General features: G+C 44.0%; 1 protein-coding gene across 4 annotated transcripts in view; it reads left to right on the forward strand.

The window, feature by feature from the left end:
• Positions 1-17,836, forward strand: part of RASGRF2 (Ras protein specific guanine nucleotide releasing factor 2) — a 400,547-nt gene that overhangs the window by 375,736 nt on the left and 6,975 nt on the right. For all 4 annotated transcript variants that reach the window (XM_069751051.1, XM_069751070.1, XM_069751043.1 and 1 more), the window contains 6 exons: positions 7,386-7,446; positions 8,856-8,959; positions 9,050-9,134; positions 10,854-11,051; positions 11,857-11,936; positions 13,474-13,591. In XM_069751051.1, the coding sequence (XP_069607152.1) occupies positions 7,386-7,446; positions 8,856-8,959; positions 9,050-9,134; positions 10,854-11,051; positions 11,857-11,936; positions 13,474-13,591 (646 nt within the window). The remainder of the gene's footprint in view (positions 1-7,385; positions 7,447-8,855; positions 8,960-9,049; positions 9,135-10,853; positions 11,052-11,856; positions 11,937-13,473; positions 13,592-17,836) is intronic.

Raw genomic sequence — 17,836 nt, forward strand, 5'->3', positions numbered from 1 at the left:
CCTTTTTGTTTGGTTATATATTATGTTGGAGGTACGCCTTGTACATTAATTGGTCTATGAAATTTGGATATCTACCCACATAAATGCAGGCTTCAGCCTAGGAGAGGATTCACATTAGGCAGGTTCCCAGCAGTGAAAATCACCTTATCGCGGCTGTTGGGTATACATAAATTGGCCATTTATTCTCTAAGTATTCTCAATGTTTCCTATTTTCTAGAGTAGTAATTCTACTCAAATATCCTATATTTCATGTTTTCATGCTGTAGAGATATAGAGATACAGAGGGCAACTTTATTTGTTGATTATACATGGTTTTAATATATCGGTTAGGCAGAAATTCGGCTTTTGTCTGGGGAATTAGAGTAGTGGACTTCCAATTACATTGTAATGTCTTCAGTTATGTATTTTGCCAGATATATTTTAAATATCTGTCATTTCTGATAACTTTTTGTATGATATTTGTTCCACTCAGATGGGACTTTGCAGAGCCCCATTCTCAGGATTGTTAGGGGTCCCAGCAATCAGAACCCCAGGAATCAATAAGTTATCCCCTATTTAATGGATAGGGAATGATTTACAATCTTGGGGCAACCCCTTTACGGGATGGCATATATTTTCTTAAAGCGGTTCTGACAGAGTTGAGAAAAATGACTCGCAGGACCTTGATTCAGTGGCCACATCAGATCCCGTGGTCCAGAGCCCTGCGAACCTCCTCATACCTACGGCATACAAGATGCCTCTTCTGATTAAACACACGTTGAGCTAGAATTTGAGTTGGTTTACATGCAACATATAAATGTATGTTCACATTGGCCATAAACAGACAGCACCTACAAGTAACAAAATGATCATATACCCTGCTGTAACTAAATATGTAAAAAGCAAAAGTGCATTTAAATATCTCCGGGTTCTTAGTAATACTGTTTTTGATCAAAAATAGCATAAAAGCCATCCCACCACGGTAAGGTGACCCTTTCCATGTGTCAGAAGTCACAGTTGAAGGTTTTGTCTGTTTATGGCCAATGTGAATATGCGTTTATATGTTGCATGTATACTTGTCATGGTTTATGTTAAGTTGTTGGCTTGTGCATCAGAGGTTAATGCTGTTGGCCTCTAGCTGGCTATGGGAGGGCTTTAAATAGCCTCTATTGGGCTTCGTTCCTTGTCAGTTATACTTCTGCCCGCGGTTGAGTTAGTTGACCCCTGTGTGCTTGTGCCTTGTGCATGCTTTTCATATTATCTCCTGATTCTGATCCAGTCTGTCTTCCCGTTTGGCATTCGTTTGTTGATTCGGTACTATTTGTTTACCTGGTTTCTGACTTCTGCTCCGCTTTGACTACTCGTTTTGCTTGTTCCCCTTGTACCTCTGTCGCCCTCCAGTTTCTGACACTTGGCTTGTACCTGACCTCTCTTCTGTATATCGCGCTGTCCTTCCATTACTGACCTTGGCTCTCTTGACCTCTCTTCTGTCCTGCTGGTCCCCGCTGCTCTCCGCTACCTCCTTCGGGAGAGCGCTGGCTGGCTCTGCCCCAGTCCCTTGCTCTGCGGTCACGTGCCGCAGGTCCTGCACGCCAGCGGTCGCACCCTGACCCGGCTATCTCTCCGTGAGCTGCGAACGCCACTTGTCTTGCACCCAGCAGGACACATGAACTGACCAGAGTGCTGTCAGTCGGCGTTCCTGATATTATAACTGACCCTAACATTTTCCTGGTGCTTGGGGGTGGTATGGATCCCATGCACACCCTCTCTGAGATGATGCAAAAACTGAATATGGAGCAACAAAACCTTGCTCGGTCTCAGCAGCAGGTATCTGATGCGGTGCAGGGGGCTTTGTCTTCTGGGGTTCAGGGGGCGGGGCTAGAGATGTTACTCTAATTCCTCCTGAACCTCCAGTTAAGCTGCCGGACACTTTTTCTGGGGACAAAAAGAAATTTAGAGCCTTTAAGGAGGGCTGTAAGCTTTTTTTTCTCATTAAGACCCTGCTCTTCTGGGGATGAAAGTCAGAGGGTAGGTGGTCATAATATCCCTGGTAATGGGAGCCCCGCAGCCTTGGACTTTTTCTCACCCTTCAATGGCCCCTGAGAGAATGTCGGTGGATGCATTTTTTGAGGCCGTTGGGCATACGATGAACCTGATCATGTGCGTCTGGCTGAGGACATGGTGATGAGTGTTAGTCAGGGGAAGTACTCGGCCGAGTGGTTTTGTTCTGAGTTCAGACGGTGGGCCACTGAGGTTTCTTGAGGTGACGCCGCCTTTCGGGGCTTGTTCCCCAGAGTCCTGTCTGAGCATCTGAAAGATGCATTGGCACTTCACCCCCCACATGATTCTTTGGAGGACGCCATGACTCAGGCTGTCCGTATGGACTGTAGGCTGTGGGCGAGAGGAAACCCCATTCTCCAGTGGAAGTGAAGCCACGTCCACATCTGAAGCCATGGAAGTGGGCGCTGTCACCCTTAAGGAGAAAGAGTTGAGAAGCTGTCGTGGGAAGCAGATGTGCTTTTATTGTGGGGAGTCTGGACACTGGAAGAAGGACTGTCCCTCTTGTCCTTCATCGGCCAAGGCGTCGGGAAACGACTAGGTCTGGGTGCTTGTCGAGGAGACTACCCAGATCCTCAGGTACACTTTTCCTCATTTTCTAATGTTTTGCTGCAAGTAGAACTGCTGGTGGATGGTTGCCCTTCTTTTTCTACAGCTTTTGTTGACTGCGGTTCGTCCATCAACTTGGTCAACCCTCGTTTGATGTCTCAATGAATGATACGGACAGTTAGGCTTAAAACTCCGATTAAATAGGTGGCCATTGATTCTTCTCCCCTCACCAAAGAAGGGATTCTCTAAGTTTCGGAGGTCTACTCACTCAAGGTGGGCTCTGATCATGTTGAAAAAAAAAAGTTGTTTTGTCTTGGAAAATCTGCCTGGCGGTGGGTTGGTGTTAGGAATGCTCTGACTGCAACGCCACAACCCACTCATCATTTGGGAGCCTGGATAAATTGTTCAATGGGGTTCTAACTGTGTCAATCAATGTTGTAAATCTGCATTTTGGTCTGAACCTGTTAGATCTCTGTCTCTGTGACGTCTGTCGGTCTGGAGGGTATTCCGGAGTAACTGAAGGACTTCGAAGATGTGTTCTCTGAAAGCTAGGCGGATGTTTTACTTCCACATAGACCCTTTGATTGTGCCATTGAATTGATTCTTGGGGCTAAGTTGCCTAAAGCACGTCTGTTCAATTTGTCCGGTCCTGAGCGTTTAGCCATGAAGGAGTATATTGTGGAAAGCCTCCGCAAGGGGCATATATGTCCCTCTGTCTCTCCAATGGCTGCTGGATTTTTTTTGTTAAAAAAAAAAGATGGTGGTCTACATCCCTGCCTCGATTTTCGGGAACTTAACAGCATTACTGTGAGAAACGCGTACCCTCTTCCCCTTATTCCAGATTTGTGTTACCAGTTGTCAGGGGCTAAATGGTCCTCCAAGCTGGATGTTCGGGGAGCCTATAATTTGATAAGGGTTCGGGAGGGGGACAAGTGGAAAACGGCATTCCTCACATCTGAGGGACTCTTTGAAAACATGGTTATGCTGTTTGGTCTTACTAATGCCCCTGCCATATTTCAGAACTTCATTAATGTAGTGTTTGCTGACCGTATAGGCCGTTTTGTTATCTATCTTGATGACATTTTGGTATATTCCCCGGACAGTCATACTTATCTACAACATTTACGAATCGTTCTCCAAAGACTCAGAGAAAATCAATTGTTTGCCACGTTGGAGAAATGTTTGTTTTTCGTACAGGAGCTGTCTTTTTTGGGCCTGATTGTGTCCTGTAAAGGGTTTCGCATGGATTCTAAGAAGGTGCAGGCTAATGCTGACTGGGTTCAACCCCGGGATCTGAAGGAACTTCAGCGCTTCTTAGAATTTGCCAATTATTATCGTAAATGTATTAAGGGGTTTTCACAGGTGGTTAAGCCACTTACTGAACTTACACGCAAGGGGCCAGGATTCCTTTTTGACACTGAAAAAATGGTTTATGTACGCTCCAATGTTGGTGCAGCCAGATCCGTCCAAACCTTTTATTTTGGAGGTGGACGCTTCTGAGGTGGGGGTGGGAGCAGTATTGTCCCAGGGACCGACCACTTTGACCAATCTCAAGCCATGTGCCTTCTTTTCCAGGAAGTTCTCTTCAGCCGAAAAATTACAATGTGAGCAACAGAGAACTTCTTGCTGTCAAACTGGCATTTGAAGCATGGAGGCACTCTTTGGAAGGGGTGGCTCATCCGATCACTGTGATTACTGATCATAAAAATTTAGCCTATATTGAGTCTGCTAAAAGATTGGCTACCAGACAGGCCCGCTGGTCGCTTTTTTTTCTCGATTTCAGTTTTTTATTACTTTTTGTCCTGGGTCCAAGAATGTTACAGCTGATGCTTTATCTCGAAGTTTTGATCCTGTGTTTCCCCCCCGAGCCGCCATCCCCCATTCTTTATCTCAGGGTGGTAGTGGCTGGGGTCTCGCCGTAGTTGGAGCGAGAGATTGTGGGGGCTCAGTCTCTTGCTCCTGTCTCCAAGCCGGGGGGTAAATTGTTTGTTCCAGGGAGATTTCGGCTTAGACTCCTTCAAGAGTTTCATGAGTCTAGGCTGAGTGCTCATCCTGGCATTTTGGCTACGCAGGAGGCGGTGGCAAAGGTTTTTTGGTGGCCCTCACGGGATGTATGTAAAAAAATTTATGTCTGCGTGAGGGGTTTGTGCCCATTCTAAGAGCTCTCATTGCCGGCCGGCTGGGGAACTGGTGCCTTTGTCGGTTCCTGATAGACCATGGACTCACCTGTCCATGGACTTTATCACCAATCTCCCTCCTTCTAGGGGTAGTATTGTTGTGTGGGTGGTGATGGACAGGTTTTCTAAACAGGCTCATTTTGTACCCTTGTCCGCATTACCCTCAGCTGAAACCTTGTCCAGGTTGTTTGTGCAACACGTGGTCCATTTGCATGGGGTACCCATGAATGTGGTGTCTGACAGAGGTGTGCAGTTTGTGGCTAGGTTTTGGAGGGCTTTCTCTAAGAAACTGGGTATTGTGTGGGTGTGGGTTTAGCCCACAACTGCGTGTGGGTTTAGCCCACAGTTTGGAGAATTTTCCCACTCGGATTCGGGTTGCCCTGAGGTGGAGGGGTCTGTACAGATTAAAAAATCTGTGGGCGAAGGACCGTCACAATATCTCCAAGGCTCAAGGGAGGTATAAGTTTTTCGCAGACAAGAGGAGAAACTCTGGTCATGCATTTCAGGTTGGGGAAAAGGTTTGGCTTTCCACACAGAATATCAGCCTCAAGGTTCTGTCATCCAAATTGGGCCCAAAGTTCATTGGTCCATATGAAATTGTGGAGATAATCCTGTAGCATACAGGTTACACCTCCAAGCCTCCTTTAATGTTTCTAATGTCTTCCATAAATCCCTTTTGAAACCCTTGGAGTCGGTGGAGGACAACTGTGTGTCAGCTGTTCCCCCGGTTTTGGTTGAGGGTCACATGGAGTATGAGGTTGGACACATTGTGGATTTTCATTTGGTACGCCTCTCCTTGCAGTACCTGGTTCATTGGAAGGGGTATGGTCCAGAGGATCGGTTGTGGGTTCCTGTCCACTCTGTACATGCTGACCGTCTGGTTCGGAGATTTCATGCCAGACATCCTGAGAGGCCTGGGGTTCCAGTGGCCCCCCGTTGAGAGGGGGGTACTGTCATGGTTTGTGTTAAGTTGTCGGCTTGTGCGTCAGGTGTTAATGCTGTTGGCCTCTGTCTGGCTATGTTTCTTTACCTGGTTTCTGACTTCTGCTCCTCATTGACGCCCATTTTGCCTGTTGCCATGGTACCTCTGTCGCCCTCCACGGTTTCTGACACTTGGCTTGTACCTGACCTCTCTTCTGTATCTCGCGCTTGTACCTCGCTGTCCTTCCGGTATTGACCTCGGCTCTCTTGACCTCTCATCTGTCCTGCCGGTCCCTGCCGCTCTCCGCTACCTCCTTTGGGAGTGCACTGGCTGTCTCCGCCCTGGTCCCTCCCTCTGCGATCATGTGCCACAGGTCCTGCACGCCAGCGGTCGCGCCCCAACCCGGCAATCTCTCTGGGAGCTGCGAGCGCCGCTGGTCTTGCACCCAGCAGGACACGTGAACTGACTGGAGTGCTGTCAGTCGGTGTTCCTGATAATACGAACTCAAACTCCAGCTCAATGTGTGTGTGAGGCCATGGACTCCCATCCTTGAGCAGGACATTACATTTAAAAAGCTTCCCATGGCTGAGCTGTCCAGAGTTCAAGACCTAGTCGTTGGTCTGCCTTTATTCACTTCTGGCACATGGTAAGGTTTTAATATTAGTGTAGGACCGTCCTGATCAGGATCACCTTGTCGTTGTGAGATGGCTTTTATGCCATTTTTGATCAAAAACAATGTTATTAAGAACCCTATTTTATTTAAATGCACTTTTGCTTTTTACGTATTTACTTACAGCAGGGTATATGCTCAATTTATTTATTTTAGGTTTTTCCTCTTTGATTAGTAGGCTGCCATGATGTCATTATGTTGTAATGACATTAATCAAGAAGGAGAAGATCGGAAATAGAAGAGTCACCATGATGTCGCATTTAATAGGACACCTCTGGTCTGAACCAGGGATCTGGAGATATCTTTAGGTTGAACTGTGACATATATAGATAGCATTTACCAGTGATGGGTGATGGGACTTCCACCATTCTGCATTAACACCCCTTGCTGCTCATGTCTCAATCATGTGTCTGGAATTACACCTCAGTCTCGCTGACGTGAATGTTTGCACATTGTGGCTATGAATTGATATGTTTTTCAATGAAGTCTGTCAGCACAAAATGGCAAGCACAGGCACTCAGTGCACCCTCGGTGAGGCCAAACCGTTCAGTACACCATCCCACTTACTTACTTCCATTTTTTCCACTCTCCTCTATCTCTTATAAATCCAGAACTGTCAATCAAGGAGGAGGAGAGCGGAAATAGGTACAAAATAAATATGTGGGAAGAAGCACTGAACTGTTTGGCTACACCTAGGGGGCACCTTTCACCTGTGCTTGGTTAGAACAGACATCTTTTTGTATTAACAGACTCCTTTTAAGACATTTCATAACCACAGCTTGTCCTATCAGAAGCACTGCTGACATCCTTTCTACATTGCCATTATATCTGAAGTTGTACCAGGAACATTAGTGGCTTCTTACTGCACCATGTGAACATGCCTTTATAGCAAATATTATGCATCCTGTTGTGACTGCCTGTTGTCAGCCTTTTATATGATTAGTAAGGGCATGTTGTATTAGTAAGTCCTGTGTTATTCCTACACTCTGAGACCACCGCTGTTACTAATTATGGTCTTTCCTGCCATCAGCGCTGTTTCTCAGGAAGAACAAGATGACTGCCACTTGACAATGGAGGACATCATTGCCATGGTGAGCTTAGTTATGTTTTCATTTTTAGTTTCAGTACTCAATCAGCCATACCAGTTTTTTTTCCTGTCATGTTGATTTAATTACATACAAAGTACACGAAGATAGTGTTCCCAACACCAGTCCTCAAGCCCACCAACAGATCATACTTTCAGCATTTCATTGCATCCAAGGACATTCAGAAATCATGATCTGTTGTTGGTGGTGGGCCTTACGGACTGGCGTTGGGGAACACTTCACTTTTTATTGCAGGTAACATAGTAATATAGTTATTAAGGTTGAAGGAAGACTTTAAGTCCATCTAGTTCAACCCATAGCCTAACCTAAGATGCCCTAACATGTTGATCCAGAGGAAGGCAAAAAAAAACATGTGGCAAATAGTAAGCTCCACTTAGTAAGCCTATATAGAGGCTGCAATTCACATCACAACCACTGAGTGGCCACACAGGGACACACATAGCATAAACCTCTCGTGACAGTATCACAGAATCATGATTTTGTTTTTTAAATGGTCGTCTCTCGCCACACAGTTTGGGGTATGTTGAGCAAAGGTAAGAAATTACACCTCTATAAAGCAGCATTTTCTGATGCAGATAGTTTGTTGCCTGCACTGAATATAGATATAAGTGCATAATTTAGACAATACATGTTAGCGGCCTTTTAAGGGGGCTCTATTATAAGTAGAAGTTCTGTTTTGAGAAACTGAAATAATTGAAGTATAACAGTCTATAATGGCTAATGCCCACCTTGATTAGATATCCCTTTTTGGTGTTTTTTCAATCCTTGTGTCATGCTCTTCCGCTGAGTACCTGCACTAGGCATAACACGTTGCATCAGCCTCATTATTCCCGCTACCAGTGACGTGTCGGACAACCTCACTGAAAAGTCTGTAGTTGTGGGGTAAATAAAACTGGGGACACACACACACAGACTCGGGATAATTTTATTGGCCACCGAGGCTAATGTGGTAAATATGTGATGACTAAGGCCGGGATCACACTTGTAAGTGTAATGCGAATAACTCTCACGAGTCTCTCGCCTCAATACCCGGCTCTGTCACCGGCACTTGGGACCGGAGCATGCGGCTGCTTGTATTTCTAGGCAGCCACACACTCCGGTCCCGAGTGCCGGGGCAGTGCCGTGTATTGAGGCGAGAGACTCGTGCGAGTTGCATTGCATTGCACTCGCAAGTGTGACCCCGGCCTAATTATGATACTCACCTCCATGGAATATGTTGGTGCTTGAAATACAATTTGTGAACCTTTGCATGATTTCTTTTTCTTTGCATGGGACAGTGATGTGGGCGATACGATAATACCTTTTTATGACATGTGCATTTTGCTATTGTGTGTACCGCTGCTGTTGCTAATTGTGCAGAATGTTAATGAAGTCATGTGTCTTTTTCGGTGCAGTCAGAAGGGCCACCAACAGAATATTTGGATTCACTGTCTGCCATGGAACTAGCCGAGCAAATCACTCTTTTGGACCACATAGTGTTTAGGAGCATACCATATCAGTAAGACTCTACTACTGTTCTATATATCTACCCTGAGCTTTTACAATAGTGTATACTTTTTGCAAACTGGGTCATTTTTCTTACTTCTAGGGAATTCCTTGGCCAGGGGTGGATGAAGACGGACAAAAGCGGGAGGACACCTTTTATAATGAAAACTAGCCAACACTTCAATGATGTGAGTATGCAGTCAGTTTGTTAGAAATGAGCATTGACATAGTGTTCTGAATCCTGTACCAGAAAATGAGGTTCTGTGACAAGGGTCCCGAATCAGGTGGGAAACTGCTCATCTCAAGTAGTATATTCTTGCGCTCTTGGGTCCGGGTGGAAGCTCTTGGTAGTAGCGCGAAACGATCGTCGTCGTCTTGCCTGTCGCACTCCTACTTTCACTCCCTCCCTTGAACCGTGAAGATGATTTGCTGCATGTTCTAATAAAGGACGTTTGAATTGCCACTGATTGGTGAGTGCTATTGCGTTTTTTCAATTTTTTTATTTACATGGACACTTTGTTTCACGCAAGCACCGCCTTTCACCTGATCGGACTACCTTTTGTTGGGAAACTCTCCACATTGAGATTATAATCTCTGCAAAGTCGAGCTGTGACGCTCACTTTTTTTCTTTTTCTGGTCTGGTCATTAATAATGTATCCCATCCTATAATAATAACGTTCCCTATCTTGCCCACCTTTTTAATGAAAAGGACCAGTAAGGGGGACTTTATTAGAAAACGTTTCCATCTTCGTCCCCATCCTGTAATAATGTCCTCTGTCCTGGCCTCTGTGTTTAATAATGTCCCTCATTCTGGACTCTTTGTTAAACAAAGGGTCTAGGATGGGGGGACATTATGAAAAAATGTCCCCTGTCCTGGCCCCTTCCCTCCTTCCTTTAAGAATTTCTCTGCCACCCCTCCTTTCAGAACATGTACAGCTATTATATTATAATACATTATAGAACAATCCAACAACCGTTATTTGGACTGGGAGAATTTAACCCCAAACATAGATATGGTTCCTTTAGAGTCTGCAAGGTGGCCACACAAAGGGACAAATAAAATGCAACAACAGTCTTTAGACTAGTTCCTCAAATCCAGCAAGGTGGCAAGACATCACAATGCCATATGTCAATGTGATCCCCAATCTCCAATAGTCCATACACTGGCCACAGCAGCAGATCCTCGCCCTTCACATGACACAGCATCAACTAACTAACCAAACATGTGGCTTATTGTTCTCCATCTCTTGGGATCAGCTCCCTGGTTGAGCAGAGATAGTGACACCCCAGCCCCTTAAACATTTGCTACAGGTAGCTCAAAGAATGAAGAAGCTTCCAGAGCCCAGTCTCCTGCCTGTCTGCAATGTTGTATAGTAGGGAAGCCCAATGCCAAGAGGAACAAAGAAACGTGCACCCACCAGATGCAGGACAGAAAATGCTAGAGTGGGCCTGATTTCTGTATCGTTCATGAAAACAGGATTGTGGAGGGGGGAATCGGTTACAGTGTACGTGGAAATCTGCAGATAATATGAAGACTCTTAGTAAAGGTGCGATGCTCGGACAGGCTGATCTGGTCACATTGTGACGCTGTTGTCGCCTTTGTTTTGTTTATGACCGTCTAACAGCGCCCTCACTTATAGAGTGGCAAATCCATGAAAGATTTTTCGAAAGTCACAATGCATATCCTCATCATTGTGCTACCAGTTGGATTATTAGGGTTTATTATTAGGGATTATTATTATTATTATTTTGCATCACACTTTTAGAAATATTTTTTACTTCCATTAAGTATAAAGACTTACATACTGAGTCCCGCTCTTAGCTGAGAATTAGACACAGTTGTGCATATTGCATTTTAATTCAAGTGCATGCAAATCATTATTACATTTCCTGTCTTTCTCTTCTAGATGAGTAACCTTGTTGCCTCCGAAATCATGAGTCACTCCGATATCGCCTCTAGAGCTAGCTCAATTGAAAAGTGGGTGGTGGTAGCCGATATTTGCCGCTGCATGCACAACTATAATGGGGTGCTGGAGATCACCTCCGCCTTGAACAGAAGTGCAATCTACAGACTCAAGAAAACCTGGGCCAAAGTTTCTAAACAGGTAAGAAATAGTGATCAGCGAACGTGCTAGGGTAAGGCGTTATACGAACCTGCTTGTGTGCTAACCGTGTGACTTCAGCTTTCTCAAAAAATATGTTTGAGTCCCCGCTCCTGCATGTCTCGTTGCTGATTGACAGCCGCAACACATGCAGGGATTGCCTTTTACCAGATTATTTATACCCAGAAGGAACACCGTACTCCTAAAAACAAGGGCAGCATTGTTATGTTTTTGTTTCACCGCTTCACCCCACTTATATTTTTTTCCCCGTTTTATGGTTAACTGAATGGTGTCATTCACAACTTCAATATTGTTATTTGTCACTCAAAAAAAACAAGAACTCATTGAGTGGCCTGAACTGGATCCACGAAGGTGACAGCAGATGAGAGTGGGAGAGTTTAGCCCCCAGGCAAAATTGTATTTACCTTGGAAAATTGTTTTAAGGCAAAATATACATGTGTGTGCGATATATATATATATATATATATATATATATATATATTTATTAATAATTATTATTATTATTATTTATTGTTATAGCGCCATTTATTTAATGGCGCTTTACATGTAAGGAGGGGTATACATAATAAAAACAAGTACAATAATCTTAAACAATACAAGTCATAACTGGTACAGGAGGAGAGAGGACCCTGCCCGCAAAGGCTCACAATCTACGATAGATAGATAGATAGATAGATAGATAGATAGATGGATAGATAGATAGATAGATAGATAGATAGATAGATAGATAGTATATTTTCACCTGTGTATGGTTTCCATTCTAAACTTTGTTATTTTTTCTATATAGACTAAAGCGCTTATGGACAAACTTCAGAAGACCGTCTCATCAGAAGGGAGATTCAAAAACCTTAGAGAGTCTCTTAAAAAGTATGTTTGTTTGATTTTTGAGCTAATTACATCTTGACTTTTCTATCTAAATGTAGTTGTTTTGTAAATGGCATGTCATCATTACTTTTTGACAGCATCTTATAGGGTAGGGTTTGATACGGATACGGGTCACAGTACAGTACGGGTCACAGTACAGTGCCAGCGTTGTGTATGAAATTTTACAATAACTCAACCACTTGATGTAGAGAAAATCTGCACTGTAAATTGTGAACTGCTGCAGATGACAATTTATCCTGCTGATATTCGCCGAGGATTTCACTGGTTCAGTGTAAAGGCTAAAATCTGTAATAAAGACACACCCCAACATGAATATGCAGTATCTCAAATTCAACACCGTTTTGGTGCAGAATCTGCTGCCAGAGATTTGCTGTGGAAATTCACTATTGGCTAAGTCCCACATGAATGGACCTACCTTACAGCAATGTAACAGTACAGCAGTTTTGGGGCATGAACGCCGTCACCTGGAGTGAGTCTGGTGAACCAATGTCAATGTTTGGGACTGCGCTCCTTATTTCTACTGCTGTTTGTTTGTAATTCTTGTCATAGTTTAGATCTTACCACTAGATGGATCTTGTCCCACCTTTTTCACCATGTGACATAGACTTGGTTTTTGCAGTTGCATCTATTTGCTTTTACCACATAGAAAATACAAAGAAGGCACAATGGAACAAAAAATAGAAATAACAGAAGTACCTGACACGATTTGCAGAGTTTCTTCTGCTTCCTAGAGGGTAGAGAAACAATGGATACCCACTCAGTTTAGATCTGACCCACAACCATGCATTAAACAAGCTGTGAATACTTAGGCGTGAACTCCGCAAAAAAGTTGTAACCTAGTGGTCACGAGAAAGCACAAAGAGAGGGGCACAAGTTACTCCAAATTCACTGTTTGGGGAACAGAATTTCAGTGAAGCATTTCTGCTCTCCATGGAATAAAAAGTGCATTAGATTTCAATAGTAACTTCTCACTCCGGCCATGTGGTTAGTAGCCACCCTGCCCTCACTGTTCAGAGTGCATCTAATTTCAGAAGGGAGACCTGCTCAGAAGCCGTTCATTAGTAGTACAATGTCAGACTGCCGACCTATGCTCACCGCCGCTGTCCGGACCTGCAGTCACCGCTCGCTTAACACTTCAGAGCTGTGACAGGGGGAAATTATATCTCAGAGCATATCTCAAGTTGTTTTTTTGGTAAGTGTTGTGCTCAGACACACAAGAGAAAATAAAAATGGCAGCCCCTAGCGGCTGCAGAAGTGGTAAAATAAATAAAGTTCTGTTAAAACATGACATTTCATTTTGTACACCGACACCGTTTCTTTTTAACCTACTAACGGTTAATCTGCTGCGCGTAAATGTACAAGCTTTACCGGTATCAAAAGTAAAGAAAAAAGGTGTATTTAAAAGGGATATACTGCATATGGATGAGCATCACCTTTAATCTATGTGTAACTTGCTAATTCTTTTGCAGTCGGGATACGCCTTTAACAGTTTGTCTCCTATTCGGTGTGTTTTTTGCAGCTGTAATCCGCCTTCTGTACCCTACCTGGGGATGTACCTAACTGACCTAGCATTCATTGAAGAGGGCACACCAAACTTCACTGAGGAAGGCCTTGTAAATTTTTCGAAAATGCGAATGGTCAGTATAATTCCAAAACTTCATTAAATAAATACATTTTATTGACCATTAATACAATATATTTTTAGAATGTATTTTCAACACATAACTCACTTATCAATAACTATGTCATAAAAATAAGTGTGAGTGAGGCCACAAAGCCAAGTGGAGTAACATTACCCCATTGTATGTGGTCACACAGCATAGACATAAAAAATCATCAAAGCCATAAATGATCAGGCCTGGTGGATTACTAGGGTTACAAACTCTCAATCATAAACCGTGAAGTGTTTAGATCCATGCCTCAACAGGAATCAGTTCAATCTCACTAAAGTCCTACATATAGAGAGGGATCCATCGCAAAGGGGGTAAGAGACACAGGGACAGCATTTGGGAACACGACCACATGTTCCTAATCTGCCGTTTTCTTTATTTATCCCTGTTCACTACAACTGATTCGTCTTGAGCAGGGATGGGCAATTAATTTTCCAAAGGGGCCACATGAGACACCGTGACTGTTGTGGAGGCCCAAACCAATAGACTGAAATTAATTCTGCTACATATTAATATTAACATATTAATTATAATTATTTTCTATTAATTGTATCACTTAATATTGAGTAGAAATAGGTATGCTGATATTCCCCTATATACATTATGAGCCCACACACAGACCCTCTATATAACATACTAGCTGAAGAGCCCGGCGTTGCCTGGGCATAGTAAATATCTGTGGTTAGTTATAGCACCTCACTTCTCTTATTTTCCCATCACGCCTCTCATTTTCCCAATCACATCTTTCATTTTCCCCCTCACATCTCTCATTTTCTCCCTCACATCTCTCATTTTCTCCCTCACTCCTCTCATTCCCCCCTAACACTTGTCATTTCGACCTCACATCTGTCATTTTCCGATCACTCCACTATTTTCCCTCACTCCTCTCATTTTGCACTCACACCTTTTCATTTTCACCTCACACCTCTCATTTTCACCTCAGTATATACATATTTGTCATCTCCCTTATATATAGTATACACCTGTATGTCATCTCCTGTATATAGTATATACCTGTATGTCATCTCACCTGTATATAGTATATACCTGCTGTGTGTCATCTCCCCTGTATATAGTATATACCTGTATGTCATCATCTATATATAGTATATACCTGTATGTCATTTCCTTCTATATATAGTATATACCTGTATGTCATCTCCTCCTGTATATAGTATATACCTGTGTGTCATCTCCTCAGTATATAGTATATATCTGTGTGTCATCTCCCCTGTATATAGTATATACCTGTATGTCATCTCCTCCTGTATTAGACCTCGTTCACACGTTATTTGCTCAGTATTTTTACCTCAGTATTTGTAAGATAAATTGGCAGCCTGATAAATCCCCAGCCAACAGGAAGCCCTCCCCCTGGCAGTATATATTAGCTCAAACATACACATAATAGACAGGTCATGTGACTGACAGCTGCCGTATTTCCTATATGGTACATTTGTTGCTCTTGTAGTTTGTCTGCTTATTAATCAGATTTTTATTTTTGAAGGATAATACCAGACTTGTGTGTGTTTTAGGGCGAGTTTCGTTTGTCAAGTTGTGTGTGGCGACATGCATGTAGCGACTTTTGTGAGATGAGTTTTGTGTGGCAACATGCGTGTAGCAACTTTGTGTGTCGAGTTGCATGTGACAGGTTAGTGTAGCAAGTTGTGTGCAGCAAGTTTTGCGCATGGCGAGTTTTGCGCGTGGTGAGTTTTATGTCTGGTGCCTTTTGAGTATGTGCAAGTTTTGTGTGAGGCAACTTTTGCATGTGTTGCAAATTTTGTGCATGTGCCAATTTTTCCGCATGTGCAAGTTTTGCGTGTGGCGAGTTTTCCATGAGGTGAGTTTTGCACTTGTGGGGAGTTTTGCGTGAGCCTAGTTTTTGCATGTGGCGAGTTTTGAGCGTGGTGAGTTTTGAGCGGCGACTTTTGTGTTTCGACTTTTATGTGGCGAGGTTGGTGTATGTGTGGTGAAATGTGTGCTGAGGGTAATATGTGTTCAAGCACGTGGTAGTGTGTGGCGCATTTTGTGTGTGTGTTCATGTCCCCATGTGTGGTGAGTATCTCATGTCGGGGCCCCACCTTAGCAACTGATCAGTATATACTCTTTGGCGCCATCGCTCTCATTCTTTAAGTTCCCCTTGTTCACATCTGGCAGCTGTCAATTTGCCTCCAACACTTTTCCTTTCACTTTTCCCCATTATGTAGATAGGGGAAAAATAGTTTGGTGAATTGGAAAGCGCGGAGTTAAAATTTCACCTCACAACATAGCCTATGACGCTCTCAGGGTCCAGACGTGTGACTGTGCAAAATTTTGTGGCTGTAGCTGCAACGCTTCCAACACTTTTCCTTTCACTTTTTTCCCCATTATGTAGATAGGGGCAAAATTGTTTGGTGAATTGGAAAGCGCGGGGTTAAAATTTCGCCTCACAATATAGCCTGACGCTCTCGGGGTCCAGACGTGTGACTGTGCAAAATTTTGTGGCTGTAGCTGCGACGGTGCAGATGCCAATCCCGGACATACACACATACACACACACACACATACACACATTCAGCTTTATATAGTAGATGAGCCCACACACAACCCCACATAGCCTCCTATATACAGGATGAGCCCCCCGCAGCCTCATGTATACAGGATGAGCACCCACATAGCCTCATGTATAACGTATGAGCCCCCACATAGCCTCCTTAGTATAATATGAGACCTCTATATACAGTATGAGCCCCACATAGCTGCTTAAGTGCAGTATGAGCCCCTATATACAGTATGAGCCCCACAAAGCCTCCTATGTACATAATGAGCCCCATATATACAGTATAAGCCCCACATAGCCTCCAATATACAGGATAAGCTCCGGTATATACAGTATGAGCCCCTCATAGCCTCCTATGTACATGCAAACATCTCATACACATGAAAAAAAACACCACATACTCGCCTCACTCCTATTCCCTCGGCGCTCTGCATCTGCTCCTGTTACCGATGGACAGCTGACGTGATGAAATGTTGTCATCACGTCAGCTGTCTCACATGCTGATTGGTGATCGGCACCGCCTCCTTCACCATGCGGCAGGTGGACGGCAGGCGGCAAAAGGCACTGTTCTGCCTGTGAGCCACTGTTACAGCCTTTCAGCTGTCTCGATCATCGGGCCGGACTGGAACAGCCAGAGGGTCGGATGTGGCCCGCGGGCCTCACTTTGCCCAGATCTGAACTTGAACATGGATCGAAACACTGCGCCATCTTGACGGTTTATGAGTGAATGTGTGTGGTCCTGCTCCCGATTGCTGTTCTCGAGCCTTCCCATCCCCAATGGATCCACCTCTGTTCAAAGGAGATATATTTCTTTTGAGTACAGATCAAAACACTACTCCATCTTCACTTTTTATGATCGAGAGTTCATGAGTCATGACACTCTTAATCCATCAGTCTTGATCTATGGCTGTGACTACTTTTATGTCTGTGTTGTCTAACCACAAATAGCTGGTAATGACTCAATTTGGTTCTGAAGCCTTGCTTACTAGTTTTTGTTCAGGTCTGGTGAGTTCAGCCAAACCGTTAGAAAAAGTTTGGATTCGGGTACCAGAACAGTACTCAGTCCCGAACCCGGACTTCATTCACTTGAATGGGGGCCCGAACATCCAGTGTTTGCCACACTGTCATGTGCATGACAGGGAGGCAAACATCTCTTCTGATCAGCGGTAAAATCATCACCACCGGTCAGACAGCCGCAGTTCCCACACTATCAAATGACAGCGTGAGCCCGCAGCTATGATCGAAGGTATAAAGTTTAGTGCTTTCTGCGGTCACTGCTGTCGGCTGATGGGACTACTGCTCCCATCAGCCAACGCCTGTTGCAGCTAATAACAGTGAGAGCAGGAGCGGCTGATGGGAGTATTCATCAGCCAGCTCCTGCACTGTAAATACATTTTTTTTTAAAAAACCAGAATGGGTTCCCCTTTATTTTTGATATTACATCTCTCCATTAGTAATCTGTGGGTTTGATGTCACCTGACAATACAAAGGTGACATCAACCCCACAAATATGAATGCCATTTGCCATTGCTACAGGGCAAGTGGAACGAGCTAGGCAAAGCACCAGAAAAGTGCCTTTTCTTGGCAGCTGTGGTATGCTAATTTTAGACTGGGGGGCCAATATCCATGGCCCCTTACCAGCCTGAGAATACTGCCCCCCAGCTGTCTACTTTAAC

This window comes from Ranitomeya imitator, chromosome 1, assembly GCF_032444005.1.
Source record: "Ranitomeya imitator isolate aRanImi1 chromosome 1, aRanImi1.pri, whole genome shotgun sequence".
NCBI classification, from domain to species: domain Eukaryota; kingdom Metazoa; phylum Chordata; class Amphibia; order Anura; family Dendrobatidae; genus Ranitomeya; species Ranitomeya imitator.